General features: G+C 41.3%; 1 protein-coding gene across 1 annotated transcript; it reads right to left on the bottom strand.

Annotated features, from left to right (window-relative positions):
• Positions 1–940: 940 nt before the first annotated feature.
• Positions 941–23,167, bottom strand: hipk3a (homeodomain interacting protein kinase 3a). The gene is made up of 18 exons (XM_061282154.1): positions 22,791–23,167; positions 18,157–19,076; positions 17,862–18,053; positions 17,577–17,758; positions 13,047–13,170; positions 11,745–11,864; positions 10,760–10,846; positions 10,453–10,637; positions 10,123–10,288; positions 9,908–10,028; positions 9,224–9,318; positions 8,917–9,074; positions 8,054–8,203; positions 7,479–7,814; positions 7,113–7,274; positions 6,732–7,003; positions 4,264–4,406; positions 941–3,710 (listed from the first exon to the last, which is right to left on the bottom strand). The coding sequence occupies exons 2-18, from the start codon at positions 19,072–19,074 to the stop codon at positions 3,183–3,185; spliced, it is 3,939 nt and encodes a 1,312-aa protein (XP_061138138.1). The 5' UTR covers positions 19,075–19,076; positions 22,791–23,167; the 3' UTR covers positions 941–3,182.
• Positions 23,168–23,374: the final 207 nt, after the last annotated feature.

Raw genomic sequence — 23,374 nt, 5'->3', positions numbered from 1 at the left:
ATATAAGGAGGTAGAACATCCCGCGCAAGAAAACACACAATGCTTAAAAGCTATCACAGAAAAACACATGCCAGAAGTATTTTGAGGCAATGAAAAAGTTTGAAATGTCGCTTTCTGGGTCGATTTCTTACTGGCTACACTTTCCATGTTGAGATCTGCCAAGTTGGTCTTTTAATCATGTCACAATTCCTGGTTTGTCACTTGCCCAGGATCTCACTTCGGCAAAATGACTACTTTGTTGATTACACGAACTAGAAATGATTACAGTGATCCCTCGCTACTTCGCGTTTCGTTTATCGCGGCTTCAGTACATCGCAGATTTGTTTTCCAAATTAAAAAAACATTTAAAAGTCAAAATAAAACTTCTAAATTGAGGAACCTTTAGCACAATGTAGTATTGCTCCAAATGTTCGTTTACATTCCTTTGGAAGTTCGTTTTCGCGCGTTAGCACGATCGCAAATTAGCATCTTTCCGCTAACTCATTAGCCTGTTGGTGACCCTACTTTGCAGATTTCACTTATCGCAGGTGGTTTTTAGAACCAATTACCCGCGATAAACGAGGGATTACTGTATTTCCTGCTTTAATTTTGTATTGTTTACTTGTGACATGAAAAGAGAACATTTGGCATTTTCTGAAACTATTTCACACTTGGTCTTTAAATCAAGCCACTTTAGATTAGTCCAATGTGTTGCACTTAGCCATTGTTGGGTGTTTCTGCAGCTTTAGAAAAAAGGTGAGCCATGATTTGTTGTTACTTGAGCCCTGAGCAATTCTGATATCATTTTCAGTCAAGAGTAAGTTCCCTTTAACAGTGCGTCACTAAACATTTTGTCCACGTGTGTAGTTAGTTTCCTTTGTGAATGGATGTGTCTGTGGGACAACACACAGGCACAAAATACACGCATACTAAACTCAAACTTGGAAGAGACACACCACTGAACTGTTAAATCACTCATTTGATTTGGGATTGGTAACACAGTAGCAAATTAAAGTACATTTTATACAGGCAACAGAACAAAACAATTACAATAAATAGATGAGGGCAACTTCAACTTTGATACATGGATAAAGCATTTTAGAAGAACCCCTGACAAAACACGAGGCCTACCTATGATAAAAGCTGCATACAAGAACCATCTATGTTCTGATCACACACATTGATCAGGTATCTTATTATCCGACAGATTTCGCTGTTTCCGCAAATACATTCAGGTGTGACAGTAAAGCTTTGCGTTTGTCTAAATTCAGGTCCTACGCTTGTGAGTACTGTGCAGTGATCTTGATGAGCGCAATAAACATGCCCTGACTTGTAGTTTCTTAGGATACTGAGTAAAAAATATTGTTTTCAAACTGTCTGTGATGTCAGAGTTAGGGGTATGTCCTCTAAGAAGGAACTAGTACACGCATTTGCATGATATCAACGAGACATCCGCTGTCAGCCCGTCTGGGAAAAGGCACTAGTCGTACAGTACAAAGAATCGCAAATACAGCCCGATAAGGAAAAAGCCAAGTCACAAAACAAACGACAATAAAAATAAGTCAACACCACACTGGTTACGCAAAGAGTTCATCTAAGCCTACATTTCAAGAGGAAATACTGATGCTAAAAGGCCCACACATACACACACACACACACAAAACAACAACAACAAAAAAAAGAAAAGCTCAACTATTACAGCAGTTTACAAATCACTTCAAAACATTATACCTGGTATACAAGAGGCACTATATGTATGTGGGAGAGCATTTATCCTCTATGATCAAAGTAAAAGCCACTTCTAGTCACCAGAACTACAATACAGAGAAAATTGCAGGCTTAAATGAGATTAATCTTCTAAATTCACAGCTACAAAGTGGCAGATAATCAGTACATAGCAGCTTAATATCTATACATTCCAAATGCAATTTGCCAAATAGAGTTCAGAAAAATAAAACCTCAACCTTATTTCTAAAATAGATCTCTGACAATATTTAATTCAACGTCAAACTGCAACAATTTGCTGGAGGTGAAAGAGCAAAGAACATTAACTGTGCCTCCGATACATGATTGATGAACAATGTCTTTGGTGCTGACTGCCTTAAAAGACCAGCTGAACACTACTCCACACAAAACAAAAAACAAAGAAACCATCAAAAGAATAGCAAGGCTAGACATACTCCACCCTGAAGGAATGTAACAAAACTGACAGGCTTCAACCTAGGACAGGTTGAAGGTTAAAAACATGTACTGATATACCTTTAACATCTCAGCAAGGATACTGTAAATTACTTGATTTTGTATTTCAAACACTGAAGCTTTTTAAAAAAAGAAAAATTCTCTTTAAGGTCTCCCACTCCCAAACATCTAAAACAGCAAATCAAACTCATGGGGAAAAACAAACACACATAGCAACCCAGAGGCTTATCTAGATTGTATTGCAGTTATAGTCAACAGTGACAATACTGTTATGAATTAAGTACTATAAGTGAGTAGAAATTGATTATCAAAATATCAAATCACTCTTTGTACACATAAAAAAAAATCATTCAGTCAAAGCCCTAAATGTGCAGCCTGTATCTTAAGTAAAACCATACTCTGAGTTAGCAAGCAAACAGAACTTAAAACAATATTTAAACAAGACTCCTCCTATTTATCAAAAAAAAAAGAAAAAAAAGAAAAGCCCACACTCCTGATGTGACATCTTGGACTCTGCTAGCAGTTAAGGCACTCGCAGCACCCAAAGAGCGCCTTCAATCCAAGCATGGCTTTGACAGATGCGAGTGGTGTGCACACGCTACAAGGCAACAGATGAAAACTAAAAGTAGCCGAGTGACAGATTCTCAAAGAAAACATGATTATGTGCAAAGGACACAGCCTTAATTTTTGTTAATATGTTTTGTCTCACGCTCTCGCAATAAAGCCTGACATGATTCATCCGCTAACAGATATGATTTTACAGGAAATCTTTCCGAGCGCAACAAGTGAATACAATGACTAACCTTCAGATTAGAGAAGCAGTGAATTTAACTCTCCTCCAAAAACAAATTGAACATTATTTCGCCATCTTGCCAAATAGATAGCTTGTTCACCTCTCCTCATCACAAGGGTTTATTTTGTGCTCTACTGCAAGCTCTACTTGCCCTTGGCCTTTGAGACCCATGGGGTGACCCATTGCTGGTGCTGCGGCCCTATTTGTTTCCTCAAATATAAGAGAACTGAGGGTGGTGGCTGAGTTTGGTAGGACTCAGAGGGAAGCCTGTGTAGGCGGCTGGCGAAGCCATAAATGGGTGAGAAGGGGGCAGTGGTGGGGGGAAGGCGGGCTTGAACTGGTGGGGGTGGTGGACATAGCCGGGTGGTTGATTTGGGTGGACTGTTGGCGAGGGGAGGAGCCTGTGATAGCCAGGATGCTGGGAGTGGCTGCCGAGGCCCATGGTCACCTGGTGAACTATAGCGCCCCCTTGGGCGTGGGAGAGGCTGTAGCCGTGTTGAAGGAGAGGAGCGGGATGAGAGGCCAACATAGGGTGGGGGGCTGCGGTAAGGGGTCCGCCAGGAGGGTAAGATAACAGGGTGTGTGTGGGGGGGGCGCCTAACTTGTGCTTGGGGCTGCTGTGAGGCGGGTGGGGGAAGCTGTGTGTGTGGATAGTTGGGGGGATAAACGCGTGAGGTCGCAGTGGACCATAGTTGCCGTTCCACTCTTTGATGTTGTGGTTTGAAACAAATGGCTGGACCTAAAAAAAAAAAAAAAAATTCAGTATTGCCGGCATGAAGAGGAAATATTCTGCCAAGGAACAACAACAATGAAACATTTCCCATGCATAAAATAAGTCTTGCTCCAGTGAACCCTTGCTATATCTCGGTTTGTCTTTTGCGAACCTCGTATATCAATATCTCTTAAGCACAGGTTTCATTTTACAGTATACAGTCAAATCCAAATTTAGATTTGTGCACTCTGAGTATCGTGTAGTAAGCAAAACTCCTGACAGCATTAAGCTCATGGATGTAGATGCATCTAGGTCGGAACAGCTTGAAGCACGCATTGCCTCTGCTTTAGTTAGTAGCTTGATTGCTACATGATAGTCTCCCATTTCTTCACAAGAAGAGTAAAAAAAGAATTGGGAGTACACTGTTTCACTGTAGGGGATATACATGGTAATACATGGTTTCTATTTGTCGCCTTTTCAATTTACCGTGGCATGGTCTGTAACATAATTCCTGCAACTAACGACGGGGGTTCACAGCAATTTTTTGCCACTTAAGTGAAACAAAAAAAGGAAACAAGACCTGTCGAAGGCTCAGTGGGTGCTGCTGCAGTTTTTGTTGCCACGACATAAGCGGCGCTGATTGGAGGAAGGGGATGGAGGAGGGATTGCGCCGCTGTCCAGTAATGTTGCAGCGCCCTTTGGATCGGGACCACGACTCTGACACTTGGATAGGGAATAATTCAGTCAGACAATTACATGCAGTATATATGGCTCTAAAGGTTGAAATATTCTTTACACCGCAAGAACTGCTGATTTGAGTCTACATGACCATCAAGACTCAAGACAGGGGAAAATAAAAACAAAGGAAATTTTTCAAACAATCATGCAAAGTAATACAGTACTCATACAAACTGTAATGCTATTATAATTGGAGGGCACAATCCCATTTAGATTTCATAAGACTGATGTGACTTTGGGGCCATTTGTTTATCAGACATCAGTCCTATGTGTGGTGTGAGAAAGTCTTGATGCAAAGTTGTTTTACCTTGTGTTTTGGACAATGGAGCAAAAGCATTTAGTCAGTCAAGTTCTCTCACTTAAAACAATTAAAGAGTTCTGTAATTTGTATCGTAGGTACACTTCAACTGTGAAAGGTATTGAGTAAAAATCCTGGAAAACACATTTTATTTATTTGTAAATTATGGTGGAAAATTACTATTTGGTCAATAACAGATACTTGAATTAATGTTTTTGGCACTAACAGAGGTCAAACATTAACTGTAGCTCTTCACCAGATTTTCGCACACTGTTCCTGGTACTTTGACTCATTCCTCCTTGCAGAGACCTCTTCAAGACCATGATGTTTTGGTGCTGTCACTGGGCAACATAGGCTTTCAATTCCCTCCACAGATTTCCTCTGGAGTTGAGGTCTGGGGACAGGCTAGACAACTCATGGTCTTTGAAATGCATTGATTTGATTCCCTCTCGACCCTGTCGTGTGTTCATGATGGGAACCTTTGTTACTTTGGTCCCAGCTCTGAGAGGTTCTGGGATTTTTGCTCAGCGTTCCCATGATCACTTTGATTCCATGGGGCTGTTATCTGACATGTCTGGTATTGACCAAATACTTATTTTTCACCATCAAATATATTCTCTAAAAGTTCTTAAATGTGTGTTTCAAGAATATTTTTTCACATCCCGTCGCTCACAATTGAAGTGTACCTATGACAAAAATAATAGACCTCTGTCATAATTTGAAGTGGGAGAAATTGGAGAATTGATGGCTAACCATATGATTTGCCTCACTGTATCTCTTAATTGTATCCTATCCATCCATCCATCCAAACAAACCTTAACCTTGCATGTGTAGCTTATTCCCCTTTTCTAACATTACTTGTAGCGTAAGCTTCTTTCTTTAAACTTGTGAAATGAGCTGACCGAATTTCCTAGAGGATAATCAAAATTTCTATCCACCCACCCTGGGAGGCTGGGGGCTGCTGCATGTGGGCTAGGCTCCCACAAAAACACTCTTTCAAAAGAGGCAAATTGCAACCTGATTACACACCAGTGCCATTAGCCATTGCTTGCTGTATATCATGAACCTCTCCACACAAAGAGAAGCCTATTAGAGGGTGAAAAATGCATCCATCGTTCCCTCCAAGAGTTCATCCTCTTTATCAAACCAACTACAATCTCATTACATATTTGTAGTAATGAATCTTGAATTGCAATATGATGTGATATGTAATAATAATAATAATTAAAAAAAAAAGCAATTTGTGTTTATGTTGATGAATGCTACTCTGATGGAGGGAAAGTCACTAGTTCAGCAACATTAAACTTTGCTGGTTTGGATGCATCAAGAACGACAAAGATCACGTCTCTGCGGGTCTGTAATGATCACCTGTTGGGACCATTATGGTCCACTAGAGGGCGGTAAGGCCCTACTGGTTCCTTATAGCCTGCAGAGTAGACAGCCAAAACATGCAAGTGACAGGGCTGATGACTGGCATAACATTTTGTGCACGTTTAAAAACTGCAAGGAATCAAAGCTTTCTCTTTGCTTGTAATGCTAACAGGCTGCTGACTAAAATTACAGGACAAGAATCAGTTGTTCTTTTTGCTCATTTGACAGTTTTAATTGTTTTTTTTTTTTTTTTTTTAGGGATGACTTTCTGGAGCCCCCTCCACTCTTTTGCTGCACTACTGCCTGGCCTAATATTTGATGAAAATAACTTTGCATTCTTAAAATATTTACAAGATGTAGTACTGTCAAATATCTGTAACTTTGTACAATTGTTTGCGTGCACTCAAAAGTAACTATTTTGTATTAATACTGTGTCTGGGGAAAATGGTGCTTTACATTAAATGTGGGTTTTTTTCATAAAAATATTTGCTTTAATTATGACTTTACTATTGCTTTAGACTTTGAAAGTGATTACAGCGTGTCTACACTGAAGCACTGGCATGATGCCGGATCGTCGTTTCTTGTTTTTAATGACAGGCAGTGTACGGGCTTTTTTAAGCACTGACTGCGGCAGTACTTACCAGTTCTGTGGAAACGCTCCTGTGCTCTTTGAGTGTTGTTATTTTGGACTCTCATTGGTGGAACCACCATAGTCCTGAGCTCTCGAGGACTCCTACCCTGGACTGCAGGGGAAGGCAATCGTGGCACAGCATCAAAAGTTGGGCGGCTGTTGTGGTTACTGTTGTCAAGAAAACAATAGGGACTGCTGCCACGGGGGGATGTTGAAGTGTTGGATGCAGGGGAGCCTTCTACAGTTTCACAGCCACTCTCGTGACCATCATCTTCAGACATACTGGACACAGAAAACAATTTAGTGCACTCAAATGTGTGTACTTGTAATCTTGTGGATAATGAATACTTAATACTAAAATCCCACAAATAGGGGTAGGAAACAAACAAACCTGTTGAGTCTTTTGCGGGGTGATGCAGATGGGCTGGAGGGCAAAGAGTTGGATGCAAACGAACTGGTGCTGAGGCTACTGTCAGGACTGCTAAGGGAACACACTCTCTCCATAGTCACACTGGTGTTTCTGCATACCTCACATACACAATCCTCTTTACATCTACACAGAGAACAAAACAAGTTATCACTTTTGAGGCCACGATTCCAGTCTGTTGTGACATTCACGGGTCAATAGGCTTGGAACTACAAAAATGGCGACAACAACTGCCTTTTATCCCACAGCCAGGGTTAATTTGTTCTCCATGTTTCCGTTTCTTGGAATATTTATTTGTATCTACCATTACGAATATTTAAAGATACTCACCCTCTTAGACAGCAGAGTTGTGGTTTGTCTTCTTCTACTTCTTCACCATCTATTGGTTCACTGTGGATGCTGATTGCACTGGGCGTCGGGCTTGGTGTGTCACCCATGAGATGAGCGACATCTCGCCGCAATTCTTTGTTGGGTTCATCCTCCTTGACGCAGCTCACCCCCTCTTGTGAATCATCCTCATCCAAATTCAGATGCGTTTGCTGCTGTGTTTCCACCAGAGGGACCTCCCTCTGAGATTTACTGATTCCTAACACGGCCTGACCAACAACATTGGCCATTTTGGGCGATCGACAGTGAGATGTGTAGTTAATTGGGTGGCACAGGTTCCTTTCAAAACAAGAGGGAATACACAAGTAGTTCAAGTTAAGTAAGGTTTGAATAAAACACCAGAGCAGAAGCATAATCAAAATTGGAAATTTACACTGAATGGCCATTCATTTGCTTTTAGTGTCTATGTTGTATGTCCATTTGTCTTTTTTTAATCTAAGGTGTGACCGCCAAATGCATTTGAAGTCTCTTCTCTTCCTAGACTTCTGATTCTTTACAGGACTGTTGTACACACTCACCTGTTGTGATGCTGCTGCCTGTTTCTTTTATTAGCCGACTGAGGCCACACAACATGCGCGACGCCGATGTTGAGAGGCTGATCCGCAGAGACAGCTGGCATGTGATTGGTCAGCAGAGGCTGTTGCATCAAGGTACTATAACGCACTTTCCTGTGTTAGTGAAAAATAGAGTCATCATGAAGGCAAAGCTAAATACTTTTTAGTGATATGCTGCTGGAGCTATTAAACCCAGATTTATCAATACACAAAGCCCATAAGAATTTCTTAAATGGTCACTCAGTGGTTTTCATTGCATCCCACCGATCATGTTCCAATACACAAGAGGTTGCAATTTTATTAGTATTGAAATTGCAAAATTTGTTAAAGAATTCAAGTACTAACTCACAAAAAAATTCCGAGTTGAGAATTTGCCTCGTGACAGATTAACAACTGAATCACTGCCTGAGAAAGCAATTAAAAAAATAATGCTAAAAGAATGGGAATTAATTGACAAAGGAAGCTCTAAAACTAGTTGACTTTTTAAATTGATGGGCTATTTTTTTTCCACACTGCCTGTAGATGATGAAATTGTTCTGGTCCCGCAGTAAAAAAAAATGTTATCCTGCAATGTCATACCCAGGGAGTAAACGTTAACATTTCAATTCCTATGCATGCTGTGTTAAAACTTCCTCACGGTCCAATAAACATTTGTATCCGTCACACCATCAAATTTTGCGCTTGCGACAAACTTTGTTGCTATGTTACAAAACTGACCATTTCAGGATCATTCTGCTGTGCCAATTCATTACAAATGAATATCTTTGGTAACGTCTCTGATATGCGAATTTAGCTAGAAATCGATAAGGGAGAGACTTGCGACTAACCCCCACTCGCTGATTCTTGGGCCGCAAACTGTAGTGTCATTGGTAAGGGAAGCTGTTGGTGGTGCTGGGACAGGGTGAGTCGAGGGCACACCGACGGCAGTCATCTGTGGCCAGGCTGCTTGTACCAGGAGCTGCTGACCCCTGTTAGACCAGGCTGGCTGTAAGATGAAGAGCAAATCTCAACAATCACATAAGTTATCGAGTAGAAGTAAGTAAAAAAATGAATCCCCCCTCAAACAACAAAAACAACCTGTTGGTGTGTAGGTATTGTGCGTTTAGGGACGTTACTGAATAGTTCCTATCTTACCTGTGTCATTACACTAGGCCTCACTTGGAGAGCCTGAAGAGGGGGAGCCTGGGGTACCATGGGAACTGAGTACCTGACTGACTGGTTATGGTTACCTAGAGAAGAGCAAAAAGAAAACATTCAAACTCAGTATATATTTGTATTTCCAAATGCTCTATTAGGGCTGACACGGTTCATTGTATTGCTGTTTCAAATAGAAATGATCATTAATACTTTAATTGACTGCATAAGCAATGATCAAAATGCTCCAAATGTGCTTTTCAAGTGTACTCTGATTTGTTGGTGTGCTGCAGTCTGTCTGGTTATCCAAATACTGTAAATACAAGTTATCAAAGAAACATCAGCCGTATAGCTATTTGTGCTCCTTCATTTGCGTCATCTGCTAGGCTCTACGTCAAACAGTCACATTCACATTCTTCAGAAGAATGAAGCCACAGTTTGTTGGGACATGCTTGGATTTTTTTTTTTTTACGCAAATTGTATTGAACAAAAGCTAATGTGCAAAACAGGGCTAGGGCTTTTATACTTTTGGTATTCCAAATAAAACATTAAAATGCTCCTTTTTGGGTCACCGGATGCATTCTTTTGGTTTAAACTTCAGCAAATATAATAATAATACTGATAACGACCATCATTTTTTTCACATTATTAATAATAAGATGGTTTTAATAGTTGAATCTCTACCTTGAATGCTGGCTGGACAAAGGAGAATGGGAGGGAAGGAGTCGTTGCATCCAAACTGAGCATTTCTTGCTGTTAGAGCAATCCCTGGATGCAGCACTGAAGGAGCTGATTGCGTAATATGCTGTATCGAAAAAAAAGAGTCAAGTAAACTGGTGTCGGTGTTAATTTTGGTGACCGAATCAAATGATTAGCACAGACAAAATGCAAGACTTCACCTGAGTGTGAACTGGTATGTTGTTGTAGGCTAGAGGGAGACCAGAGGAAGTAGTGGGACCAACAGGTGGTCTGGAGAAATGGATGGTGTTCTGGTTGAGCGCATCAAAAACTGTACTGTTAGGGCGGCCGTGGCACATGTCCATGATGCGAAAAGACGACTGCACACTAAAGAGAATAAAGCATCGTAGTGATTGCCTGAAGTGGGTCATCTACACAACGATCCAAATATACTGTAACAATGAGAAATACCTTCACACACACTCAGTATAAGGAGAACAATATGCAAAATTTGAAAACGACACGGTCAGAGTCAGTTATCAAAGGCTTACTGGTTACTATGCGGCTGGTCCAACAGATGAGTCATGGTGAGGAATGGGTGATTGAGGACATTGGAGGGAACAGTTCTGTCCTCTGCATCTATCAGGAGCATGCTTTTCAGTAGAGAGACAAACTCTTTCCTGTCGGTTTTCTCTGCCTGCATGTCACTGGTGTCAGGACTCAACACAAAGTTCACCTGAAAGGAGAAAAGAAAGCATTCAATGAAAATGCTTAAGGCTATTCTGAGCGAGGATCTATTGTTAGAACCTGACTTGATCCCCCACGAATGAACACATGAACATCTCTGTTTAAACTTACGTGTGCAATGTCATCTAGACAGCTGAAGATGTATTTTCTGGCTTCTTTGGATTTAAGTCCAGTCTCTTTCTCATGCTCTTCTGTTGTCTAAGAGAGGGGGACATAAAAAGATAAAAAATAAAGATTTGAAAGAGAAATAAAAAATAATTACACAAGTCTGATTAAGTTTGTACTGCTGGGTCTAAATAATGCCAATTTGTAAATGCATATCAAACCAGACTGTCTTTTTCATTTTTTAAACTTCATGTGAAAAAAACAGTGAGACGAGTGATTCGTGTTTAGCGGTGCTGTATCCCGCTTTTGCTTTTTATGTGCTAATTTTGAAAGTTCAGATTTTGACAATAAAATGTGCTTTTGACACAAGTGCGCAGTGCTTCTCAAATTGTGTCCTAATAAAGAAAATTGGGTGTAGTGCTTTGGGAAATGTGAGCTAATTTTAGAAAAAGTATATTTGTTGTGAAGCTCAAATTTCGAGCAAGTAGACAGTTTTAATTAAAAATGTGGCTAAATGATTCATCAATTATGTCATGAATATTATGACAAATAATTATATCCCCTTTGTTGTGTTCATGATAGACCGCGTCCTCTTTCTGAAGCAAACTATGTTCCTTAACTGAGATTGTGAAATGTGTGGCAGCCCTAAAAAGGAAACTGTGGATGTAATAACTTGGAAAACAAGAAGGCTCGCTCAGATTCACCGCTTAAAAAAACGCCTCCAACTATCAGCCAATTGGATAAAAGTGATGTCACAGCGCTCTTTGGCCTGAGTTCTGCAACTAGATTAGAGGTTCTGAGGGAGGAGCTTGCATGGCCTAAAAAAAAAAAAATGTAATGGAATGGCAACCACACAGGGTGAAACCAGGCTGTTTGATGGTCAAACCAGTAGAATAGAAAAGAGACATTTGAAAGCACAGAGTTAAGTTTGGTTGAGATCGACTATATGACAGCACTCTATGAGAACATGATACAAGGTGGAATTATGTACTTTAAGTCTCCACGAAGGGTAAGGCGATTCTGATTCTTTACGGAAGAAACGAGTCGTCTTGGTGCCTTTGTTGAGCAGGTGTTCTGCAGGTAGGCCTTGGGTTTGAGAGATGTAGCGGATCTGAGAAAGTCAAAAAAAAAGAAGAGAGAATGTTTGTCATGACAAAAACACCTGAATTGAGGTTTGGGGCCGTCATCAAAAATGACTAATAGTAGCCAATGTTAAACACAAACAGACATAAAAATATTGCAATGTAAACAAAGATAATATTATGCCATTGGGTACAAACACTGGTTTTCTGAATATGCTGTTTTTATCTTCACAACACACAATGAGTTTAAGGAACACTGGACTCAGACGCTTTTAAGATAACTGCGTCCCTACACACTTCCTGATCAAGATCACGTATATAAGTATATTTTACTGTGGCCAGTGATAAGCAACGAGCCGTGGCTGGGAGGGGGGCAGCATTCTTAGGGGCTCAGAGTACAAGTGTAAGCGGGTCCTGGCATGTTGGTGACTGATGGAAGGAAATAGATAGCCGTGACAGGGCACTTTAGCTGCAGACTGGCTGCTCATTTCTCTAAAATCAGTCACTGAGAGGATAGTTTTGTTTTTTTAATGGTAAATGGACTGCACTTATATAGCGCTTTTATTTTCACCACATGATGCCCAAAGCGCTTTACAATGCCTCACATTCACACACACATCCAAACATCAATGGGAGGCTGCTGGCACTTGTACTCTGAGCCCCTAAGCTTCCTCAGTAGTCGAAGTTGGTTTTATGGGCATGCCAGGAGTTGCTTACACTTGCAGTGTGACCCCCTAAGTATGCTGCCAGGTCCATATTGGGAGCAAATTGGGGTTCAGTGTCTTGCTCAAGGACACGCCGATATGGTCACCAGGGTTAAGGATCGAGTCCACAACCTTAGAGTTGAGAGGTGAACACTGTACCACTGAGCCCACTTTTAAAATGTTGACATGATGCATTAATGGTGCGCCTTATAGTCCGGTGCGCCTTATATAAGGATTAAGTTTAAATTGTCGTTTACTTGTATGTCTATCGTGTAATATGTCTCGGCACCGTGGGATAGAGAAAACGTAATTTCGGTTTCTTTGTGTGTCTTGACATGTGAAGATTGACAATAAAGCTGACTTTGACTTTGAAGTTTTAAAATGGGCCATTCATTGAAGGTGCGCCTTATAGTCCGGTGCGCCTTATAGTCCGGAAAATACGGTATGTATAATCGTATTTCAAAATCAAAACGTCAATAAAATATAACATGAATGTCTGAATATCACCTGATCGTATTCCAAAGCACCGGGGTAGAGTGGCCAGCCCAAGAATAGCTCTGCTATAACACATCCCAATGACCACATATCAATAGCCTCACAAAATGGCAGGCCCAAAATAATCTCTGGAGCTCTGAAAAGGAAACACAAAAAAAAATCATTTACAATGTCCTGTTTTGTTGGCATTCCATCAATGCACCATCGCACGTTCTAGCATGCTATTTAGACTAGCACGCGTGCAAATACAAATGATGAGTATCATGTCAGTGCGGTTTGTATTGATAACTTCAAATATGAACACAGCTGTTTATGTAGATTAGCTACATGATTGTGTATATTGCAGATGCATGACACTGATGCTTAATCATCTCCGTTTTAAGTGCTTTTCTGCCCTCTAGTGGCATTGCACACAATTCAATTTTCTGGGGGGAGGTGTGGAATAATCAATTATTTCCCTATCCCCACTGTCTCGAGCCACTGAAACTGTGCGCGGGAATGAACAAGAGAATATGGAGTGTAGGAAGCAAGAGGCAAAGAAGAGGAAAATTAAACTAGGACTCCAGCGTGACCCCCCCCCCGTCTCTGTGTGTGCGTTGTTGGGTCGGCTGGCTTCCCCTGTTGATGACATGCGACAACCGCGACCCCGTGGGCCACTCTTGCCTTGGGGGAATGCCTCACCTGTGTCCACCCAAATATGGTTAGGTGGCAAGCAGAGACTCATAACAGTGTTTTAAGTTTGCAAATAAACATGAGTGAATATGAGGCTTTGGAAAGCTCTTTGGCAGCCATCATACTCTGACATGTGCACTCCACCATTTTAATCAAATTGGGTTAATTTAAAAAACTCAATTAAAATAAAAGTCTGCTCGTCTACGCTGTCTTAAAGGCATACATGCAAAGACACTTGTCTACCGACGTGTGTACCAAGACATTTTCTATGGACTGACTACGACTATGGCTTGATACCACTAATTTAGAGCAGCCATATTTAAAAAAAAAAAAAAAAAAATAGAAGGCTGCTCCCCGACGCTGTCTTAAGGCATACACGGGAAAACACCTGTCTATATGTGTGAAAGGCCTCTAAAATAGATATAATGGAAAGACCAGTCAGTAGCTTTCAATCAAACCCCTCTTACAAGCAAGATATGGGTTTGCGGGGAAGTCCAGAAGGCTTCTAGACAGGACAAAAGCAAACTCATATGATGGAAGCACTGTCAGCATTATTCAGACCTAAAACTCAGAGTAGACCTGTCCTAAAACATCACCTCTTGTGATCAGAGAGGATCTGTCGCCGCCTGCTATCTTCCTCTCCACCCGATATGCTTGGCTGAATTATTTACATAGCCCAGTGCTCCATTTACATTGTGTGAGTTGTCTTTACAACACTAATCCCCAAAAGATACTACCATCACTTCTGCCATGGCATGCGAGGAAGAGATAATTCACAAAAAAATGAAATTTGCGTTGCGTTGTCCTCAAAAACAAAACAAACCTTTTGAGAGTACAAACACCGATCTGAAAAACGTAAAAATGCGAGTCGAGTTTACACAGCATGCTTGCATGGCATTAGCTGTCGCTAACTCGTTGTGCAGCCACCAGATCATGGAATCATGTGACTCGTGTTGACGCGTCAAAGGTGTTGGTATACGCTCACCGACAGGTGCAATATGTCCCTGCCACATTACCCCGACAGACTAACGTCGACATATCTTTTTATTGGTTAAGACAAGGGACTTTCGTTTTCCCCAATGTTGAGCATTCCTAATGCGGTGATCGCAACAACTACAGTCAGTGTATTGGCATCCTCAGTTAGACTTTGAATCATTTGGTTTTATTTGAGCTATGCCGGTCATAATTCAATGAAGGGACTCTCCCGCTTGTGTAGAGCGATATAGTTGCTAGGCAACGGTTGATCAACACTCACTGACGATGCATGTTGCAACAGCTCCAAAAATACTTTCACTCATAAGCGCAGTGATCTGATTAAATGACGTTTTTTGATCCATCAAATATAGAGCGTAAAACATCCTGCTTCAAAGTAGGCTGTTAGGTAAGCAGCCCACACGCCACTATCGTAAGTGAGTATAACTTTCGGATCCACCACGCATGTTAATTTTACATTTTAGGTTTGCTATACACATTTTCTAAATAAATCTCTATAGAATTCATATCTCTTGTGAATACTCAACAATCTAGAAATTTGGGCCAAGCATGGACTTCATTGCGTCACTCCAGTATGGTTGTAGTGCACAACATTCCAAAGTATGCAATGTGGGTGTGTCTGGATGGGAGAACATTCAAAGTCCGCAAGCCTATTGCGTAAATAAACGACAACAAAACACGGCACACACAAGGCGCCATCAGTCCTCGTCGCCACCCACGCCCTGTTTCTTTTTCCCTCCCTGCGCCTCACGTGCAAAGGCATTTTTGGCGCGTGGATGGCGTTGCACCATCGAAGCTGAATACCAAACATGTTTGATCATTTGGGCACTAGTGGCGCACAAGAGCCAACTGGGCACAGCTATGCCCACATGCGCTCTTCATATACCAAATATGGCGGCACCCTGTAAACACCTTTGGGAGGCTCTCCTGGAGGAAAAATTAGTTCGCCAGATTACACTTTCCTATATGCTGTCAGGTCCCCATAATATAAGGACAAGCCCAAAAAGGGACAAGGCGACAATATCTCTTTCATTTTGAGCTCACTTGAACCTGGCTCGGAGGTTGCCGTCTTAAATTGTCACATGATGCCAAACACGTGCTCAACGCAACTTTAAGCAGCTACGCCGATGGCACCGAGTGTGCTGAGAACATCGCCATCAGCTCTCGGGAGCCAACCACGCTTGGCGCGTGTCAAAATATGATCTGTGACCCCTGTGCAATCTGAGGCGATCATGCACACAAGGTCGTCCATCATGGATCACGAATGAAAAGTTTGCGCTAACCTTTGTCTTGGGGAAAAAAAACATTACAAGAATAGATATCAGTTAACATCTTAAAATGTGTTTCTCTACTTTTAGTAAGATGGTTTGAGTTAGGTAGTATTTTAGCATAACTTCAATTTCTTTAGTGTGTTCTTTTAATAGAACGTCATGTTTTTAAAAAAGAAAAAGGAAACTATATTCGTGCAAGGGCACCTCGTAATAATGTATTATATAAATTTAATAATCTTTTCTAATCTCCACTGATAGCGGTATTGTGATGTAGCGCACTTGCCTGCTGTTGACTTTTCATAGGTCATTGGGTAACCTGCGTGAAATATTCAGACTTTGGGGCTGGTACACACAGGAATGTCTTTTTTTTTTTTCTTGGATCCAAATGTGGATTTCCCATACCAGCGTGCTCTTCAGCAGACTCCGTTCGAAGTGACCTCCCCCCTCACCAACCCCCAAAATTGTCCCCTTTTCACTGAGCAACGGTATTAGCAATGCTGTCATTGCTCAACATACAAGCGGAAACAAATTCAAGTGCCACAACAAAGCTGCATATTATGCAACAACTCAAGCCTTATGCTCACCCCTGCCTTAGATTTGTGAGTCTGATACTGACAGTACACTTTCCAGTATACATGTTTGACAAAACAAGTTGCTTCAAGCCTATATCTTGTGCAAAATTGTGTTTACTTAAGATATTGAGAATGCTTTTCTCTAAAGTCAACAAGTAATAATGTTCAGAAGAAAGCCAAATTATGGGTTTTGCCACCACGCACAAACACTGTAAAAGAATGTTGCACAAGAGGAAGCGATAGTTTACATGCTCCAAAACAATGTACTTGCTAAGACTTGTTGGGAAGAGCATAAATGAATAGAACGGCTCGACTGTTGTACCGTGGTTGTAGCAGAAATACTGTACAAACCTGTACACTTTCTTTTAAATAGAAGATGAACTTTGAGGTTAAGGAGAATATGCACAAGAAATGGGTTCATAGTTTTGTTCCTCATAATCAATCATAATCTCCCTGTGTTGTGAAAAGGTAAATACAAGGTGGGACTTGTTGAAAGCGGATGAGACTTGAGTACATAAATTCAGGCATATATTCACCAATGCAAACATACAAGACAGAGCAGGGGAGTAGCAACAGCAAAAGACCGAGCGAAACTGAAACCAGTAATATTTGTGCAATGCATGTAGCTTCGTCTATTTCATTGATATTTCCAGAATACTGCAGTACGTACAATGTGGCTACATTTGCGCTGTCATTGCAATATTGTTCAAATTCGTCAACTCGTCTTTATGTTCACTAGTACTGAACGAGGAAGGGAAAAAAAATTGTAGACATTGCAATTTCAAATCGATTTGCTATTTTCTTGAAATTGAGCTTCAGTGCACTATTCACAATGTCCAGCGGTAAAATTTACAAAAATGAAAGAAAACGACAACACACCATCTGGTGTACACTGAAGCACTTTTTTTGGGTCTTTCCTGACTTTGCATTTTACTTCAGCAATTAGCGTTCTTAGCAACTCCTCCCTTGCCTCCTCAGTAGAGGCTCTACCATTACTATTACTGAGGTAGTTTGTCATGATGGCATGATGTTACCTGTAGTATCTGGACTGCAGGTAGGTTGAGCAGACTGCCTTTGAGGTGTGGCTGGCGGACCCAAAGTCAATAACCTTAACTCTGTATGGCTGCCTGGATGGGTCTATGAGCATGATGTTCTCAGGCTTCAGGTCAGCATGAATCAAACCCAGGGATTTCAGTTTCTTTAACGCTGTTGCTACCTACAAAAATAAAAAAAAATAATGGTTCGACTTTTACTTTGAATTACAGGCTGTGATTACTTTCATGCATTCTTTCAAACTGGCTTAAGTGCGTCTGCATTACCTGCAGCAATATAGGCCTGATGATTTTGAGTGGTAGTGGGCTGAACTTGTTCTGCTTAAGGAAGTCATACAGGTTTTGTTCGAGCATCTCAAACACCAGACAGGTGTGATTGCGGTGCTGAAAGCACTCGAGTGCGCGCACCACATTGTGCTCATCTGCGTTCTCACTGCTCAACCGAGCAAGGATCTCCACCTGTAAACAAAATGGCATGATGTCAGGTCCACGCCAATACATTTAGAAACGATGTATGTGCTCCTAAAATGTGTTAAAATAGTTACATACAATGAACACTCACCTCAATCTGTCCCTGACGTGCATACGACGGGTGGTTCTTCAGTATTTTGACAGCCACCACTTCGTTCGTTCCCCTCTTCCAGCACTTCACCACCTGACCGAAGGTGCCACGTCCGAGGAAATCCAACACTTCATAGCTGTGTTTCGCTGAGCAGAGAACCTCATGCTGAACTAACTGATAGTCACCATCTCCTGTTCCTGATCGGTTTGTGGGAGCCATCGCCCCAGTAGTGACGTTAGACCTGATTTTTTTCCCACTGGATTCATTCCCAATGCCAACCGATTCTCCAACCTTGTCTTGAGAAGGCAGTGCCCCCTTACTTGCTCCTTTAGCAACATTATGATTCCCCGTTTGCAACATTATAGTAGGAGCCGGCAGTGAAGGTAGCTCTGATGCCTCCTCCACTATCTGCATGGTTCCAACAGAGCTGTTATCCTGCCGCGGTTGTATAACTTCACCTCTCTTCTGTTTGCATCTCTGGCTCACACCTGAGTCTAGGTTGACACGTCCAGCGCCTCCTTCGCTTGTGCCCCTTTCTTCTTCAAATAGCCTCTTTTCCTGAGGACCTTTGTTCCCACAATGAGACCCCTGAGCTTTGCTTCCAACAAGGCTTTCTTCTCTCCTCTCTACAGTTTGCGATCCCAATAGGTGAGGCCTCCTCTCCTCACTCTCTTCAATTGTTGTTGCCCAGTGCAGTCTTTCCAAGTCATCAACTGTTGATGGGAATACGTTGTTCGGGTGGGCAATTCCGTAGTTGACTCCGATCACATAGGTTCTAGGTGGAGGTGATATGGGAAAGGCTTTGGTGGCGTTATTACTGTGATGGGCTTCCCCTGTGTGTTTGCTGTTACTGGTTCCTAAGGCACTTGTTTGAGCTGAGTGCAAGTGTGATGGCTGAATCAAGACATGTGAGGCCATACCTGAAAAGACAAAAGTCAGCAAAATCAGTCACAGTCTCTTTTGTAAAAGAATGCAAAGGCCTGGTACGACAAGTAAAATCGCTGGCTTGGGGTCAGAGCAGGTATGCCGATAAGAACTTTGATGCGTATCCTTTCTTGCTGTCAGGGCGAACCGGCAATCACGGTGCTGCTGTCTCATTTCGTAATATTAGGTTATTACCAGCTGCTGCAGCCAAAAATAGTCTGGTTATACTACTAAATTACGACTAAATGAAGTGCTTGGATGATCGATTACACATTTCACAAATGTTTGACTGGAGTTGAGTTGAAGCGAAGACCATCCGAGTTTGAGCAGGCAAATTAAAAAGGAAGTCATCAGTAGTAGAGTGGTCGTCTCCCAACCTAGACGTTGGGTGTTCGATCCACGTGACCGTGTTGATTGATTGATTATTTATTGATCCCCAGGGGTGGGGAAATTCAGGCCCCAGCAGTATTCATACCACAGAGTGGGTATACAAAAGACACAGGCTGCCACACAACGGCGCCACAAAGAAAGCCAGAAAGTGCTCAAGATAAAAGCCATCAAAGCAAAACAAAGCTAGAAGACAAAGGAAAAAAAAAACTGTGGCCAACCAGCACCCCTCAATACAAGAGAAAACCCCAAAACACACAAAATAGCCTCCACGGGGTCCATAGACAGGTGTAACGGCAGTCCAGTTCAACGGCGCCCAATGGACCGTGGTCGTGTCCTTGAGAAAGACACTCAACCCCTAATTGCTCCTGACGAAATGTCACCAGTAGGTGAATGAGGTGTGCAGCGCTTTGAGTGCCTAAGGTAGTCGTCCATTTACCATTTACTCTTGAGGTCTGCAAAATACAGATTCTAAAAACTTACATAACAGCATATCTTACTTTTCTAATCAATTTAGCTTTTCTTCTAGACAAGAAACTTGTTTAATGTTATGCACAATATGAATTAAAAAAATGTTGATTCTATTAAAAAAAAAAAAAAAAGCTCATTTGTTAAATATTTATTGTTTACGCAACATTTTTTCAGGCCGCCGCACAAAACTGCACAAAATTTGAAAGTTGCTCCTTAAATAAAGTGATTCACAAAATTGCTCTGGAAGTATATATATATTTAAGACTTATAGTTTAATCCATTTACTCTTGAGGTCTGCACAACATATATTCTAAAAATCTACAGAACAGCATATCTTACTTTTTTAATCAATTTAGCTTTGCTTCTAGACTAGAAAATACAGTTTAATGTTATGCATAATATGAATTTTAAAAATACTGAATTCTATTAAAAATCATTAAATAATTGTTCATGCAACAATTTTCAAGACAGTGGGATTACGCTGAAAAAAATGCACAAAATTTCAAAGTTGCTCTTTGAAGTGATTCACAAAATTGCTCTGCAAACATATATTTAAGACTTGTAGGTTAATCCATAATTTCAATGTCATTTTAGCAAATGTTTTGACGCTCGTCATTTGTACACTATTAAAAACTACAATTACACAAACCCTATCTAAAAGGGTGAGCCAACGTGGTGCTCTAAGAGGAAAGAGGAACGAGTGCACTGTAATAGAAGATGAGGGAAGCCTGTTGTAATGTAGCGGCTCAGTTGCACGCCGAGTAGAACTGCAGAGCAAGCAGGATACAAGGAAACGGCACACCGTAAGGCTGTATATGACAAATTGAACCAGAATAAACTTCAGATTCTCAACGACAAATCATCACAATAAAAATACTCAGCATACACATAGTCAACAGGCTCTTCATACTAGAAATCTGGAGGGTCTTAATTAAAAACTATTTGACATTAGTCTTTTTGCAACTATGCAGTGCTAAAATTAAAATGACTTGCTGACCAATCACAGCAGCAGCAGCAACACTGGAACACAGCACAAGTGCGTCATCAAGGCCAATATTCACAATAGAAATCCAGCAAGCGCTCTTATTTGGAATTTAAAAGGCCCAAATAAGGGCATCTTGATGGTTTTGCATTGCTTTACGTGGACTTCAAAGACTCGAATACTGCCAATACTTGGGTTTTAAAAGGGTTATTTACTGCAGGCAAACACAATCACTGCTCGAATTGAAATGCCTGCGGGGAGCCAGTGGCTTTCCCAACGACTATAAGAGTCACACACAGGCTCAGACAGGTAGATTGGGTGTGCGTCAAAAAACACCTGACTAAACAACAGACTTTGGCTTTTTGAATACAGTTTTAATGTTTTCTCACATAGGGACAAAACTATAGGAGCTCTGCTGAATATAAAAAGTCAACTGCATAAACAAGTTGCCACATAAACTAAGGCGGATAAGTCCAAGCCGTATGTTTCTAAGTGACAATGTTGGACACTGACCCAGTTTTATTTTTTGGGTAATTAGAGAACGCATTGTGCAGGACACGGCCTCGATTTGCAGGACACGTTAATTGAGCCTCAAACCCCGTACGTTCACGCGCTTGGTCATCCTCCACGTAAGTGGAGACGAGTTCGGCTCTTCTTACTACAGTCTTAGTAAAGCAACAGTAATCAGTGCAGTTTTGCCTTTCTGGAAGGTAAGCTGTGGAAAATAAATGTGACATGCAAAAAAAAAAAAAACACTCAATTGGTTTCAGAGAGCATAAAGAGTTGGATGTACAGTGGTACCTTTACTAACAAGTTTGATGTATTCGAGGCTTTATGGTGCATGGTTTGAACAATCATTAATGGTTTCAGATGTCTGATGCTGATCTCAGAGTAAATATTTGTCTGAAGAACAAATGATTTGACCAATTTCATGGAACAGATCCTTTCACTTCACACGGGAAGCGACACACGAGTGACGAATAAAAGCCAGCGCTTCCAAGGTGGCAACGACTTATTTTTAACTCCATCCACCTTCTACACCCACAGCTGCAGGTCTGGAAAAGTATTAATAGCGACCTGATGCAACAAACTAAGCAAGCAGTAATGCAAAGAAGCCATGTGGCTTTGAAGGATCAACTATTTCACCTTGTGTGTCCTTGCCATACGGCCATGTCTACCATAACTTTGAGGACCACTTGCTTATTCCCTCATTCACACATGCACACACACACAAACATATCCCTTGTCTGCTAAAGAGGTAGCCTGATCCCCCCCACAGCCTGGTGACCAGATCCACTCCTGAAATGGAGAGCCACGTATCACAGCGAGCACTTGTAGAGATGAACACATGTCAAAGAATACCAGCTGCACACGCAGTTTGTTCGTGATCAATTTCGGACACAGTAACCATATGGAAAGGATGGTGTTTGTGTGTTTGAAGGGGGAGGACGGCAACAGTTTGCACACCTGTTGAGACTCGGACGCGTGAAATAATAAAGTGAAATACTCTTTGAAGCCTTTCGTACTTATGTACAGTATGCACTGTACTTTGAGTTACGTGAGCAGCTCGTGTTGCATAATACAAAGCAATTCTTTACAGTTCATTCCAAAGTTAGTTCGCGATCATTTTTGCAACAACAAAGTTGGTTTTTTTCCAGCTCGAACTACCCAAATAAATAAAGTGAAAATCTTTAGCCGTATTTAGATGACGGCAAGCGGTTCGTGTCAAAGCTAGCCTGCTACCACAAACACAACGAACTTGGCTAAGCTTATTTGTTAGCAAACAAGCCAGCAATGGATGAAGTCATTTCGGTGCACTAGTCAAAAGATCATGAATACGATACAGTTTTATTCACACTAGATGACTTACCTTCAGTAAGACCCGTATACCGAATAAGTCATCGCGTAAAAGAGGCTCGCAGCGAGAAGCAACGCCACCGTCAAACCCTGCATCGGTGTTGCTGCTGCTACTACTGCCATCTTGTTCGACGTCGAGAACCGCTCACTGACTTTTTGCACATTTCAAGCTCCAAATAAAAACTAATAACTAGTAGTTACCAGGGCCGGCCATGACCTGTGATTTCTAGATACGGCCCGCGTTTCGTCGAATGTTGCTTTTAGGTCTACTCAGGGCGAAAAATCGGCCTTTCTAAACTTCTGCATAATAATACGCCTTGTGGCTGACACACACGTAGAGGCTGCTGCTGCTGCTAGCTGTTGCTTCCTCGCATGTGTGGAATGTCGGGTAAAGGGGAGGAGAAGTGTCGAAGTGAAATGTCAACCAGTGACAACTGAGCTAATTTGGTTATTCAACATAATTTATTCTCAATCGATCCCAAGTTTCATGTGTTAATTCTAGGAGGGAAGCAGTCACGGAACAAACACTATTAAAGTATCAAAAAAAATCTACAATAAATAAAAGTAAATAAAAATAACTTAAGATCTATAGGGATC

The sequence above is a fragment of the Syngnathus typhle genome, linkage group LG7, assembly GCF_033458585.1.
Source record: "Syngnathus typhle isolate RoL2023-S1 ecotype Sweden linkage group LG7, RoL_Styp_1.0, whole genome shotgun sequence".
Taxonomy (NCBI): Eukaryota; Metazoa; Chordata; class Actinopteri; order Syngnathiformes; family Syngnathidae; genus Syngnathus; species Syngnathus typhle.
The sequence above is the reverse complement of the archived record's forward strand: the minus strand, read 5'-3'. Positions and strand labels throughout refer to the sequence as shown.

What these genes read in the sequence shown, in the direction of transcription:
- hipk3a (XM_061282154.1), bottom strand. Translation starts at nt 19,074, where the DNA reads ATGGCCTCACATGTCTTGATTCAGCCATCACACTTGCACTCAGCTCAA. An exon ending in TCAGGCCTATATTGCTGCAG is followed by an intron (nt 17,759 to 17,861) that starts GTAATGCAGACG and finishes TTATTTTTGTAG; the next exon opens with GTAGCAACAGCGTTAAAGAA. An exon ending in CCAAGAATCAGCGAGTGGGG is followed by an intron (nt 8,204 to 8,916) that starts GTTAGTCGCAAG and finishes TCACTAACACAG; the next exon opens with GAAAGTGCGTTATAGTACCT.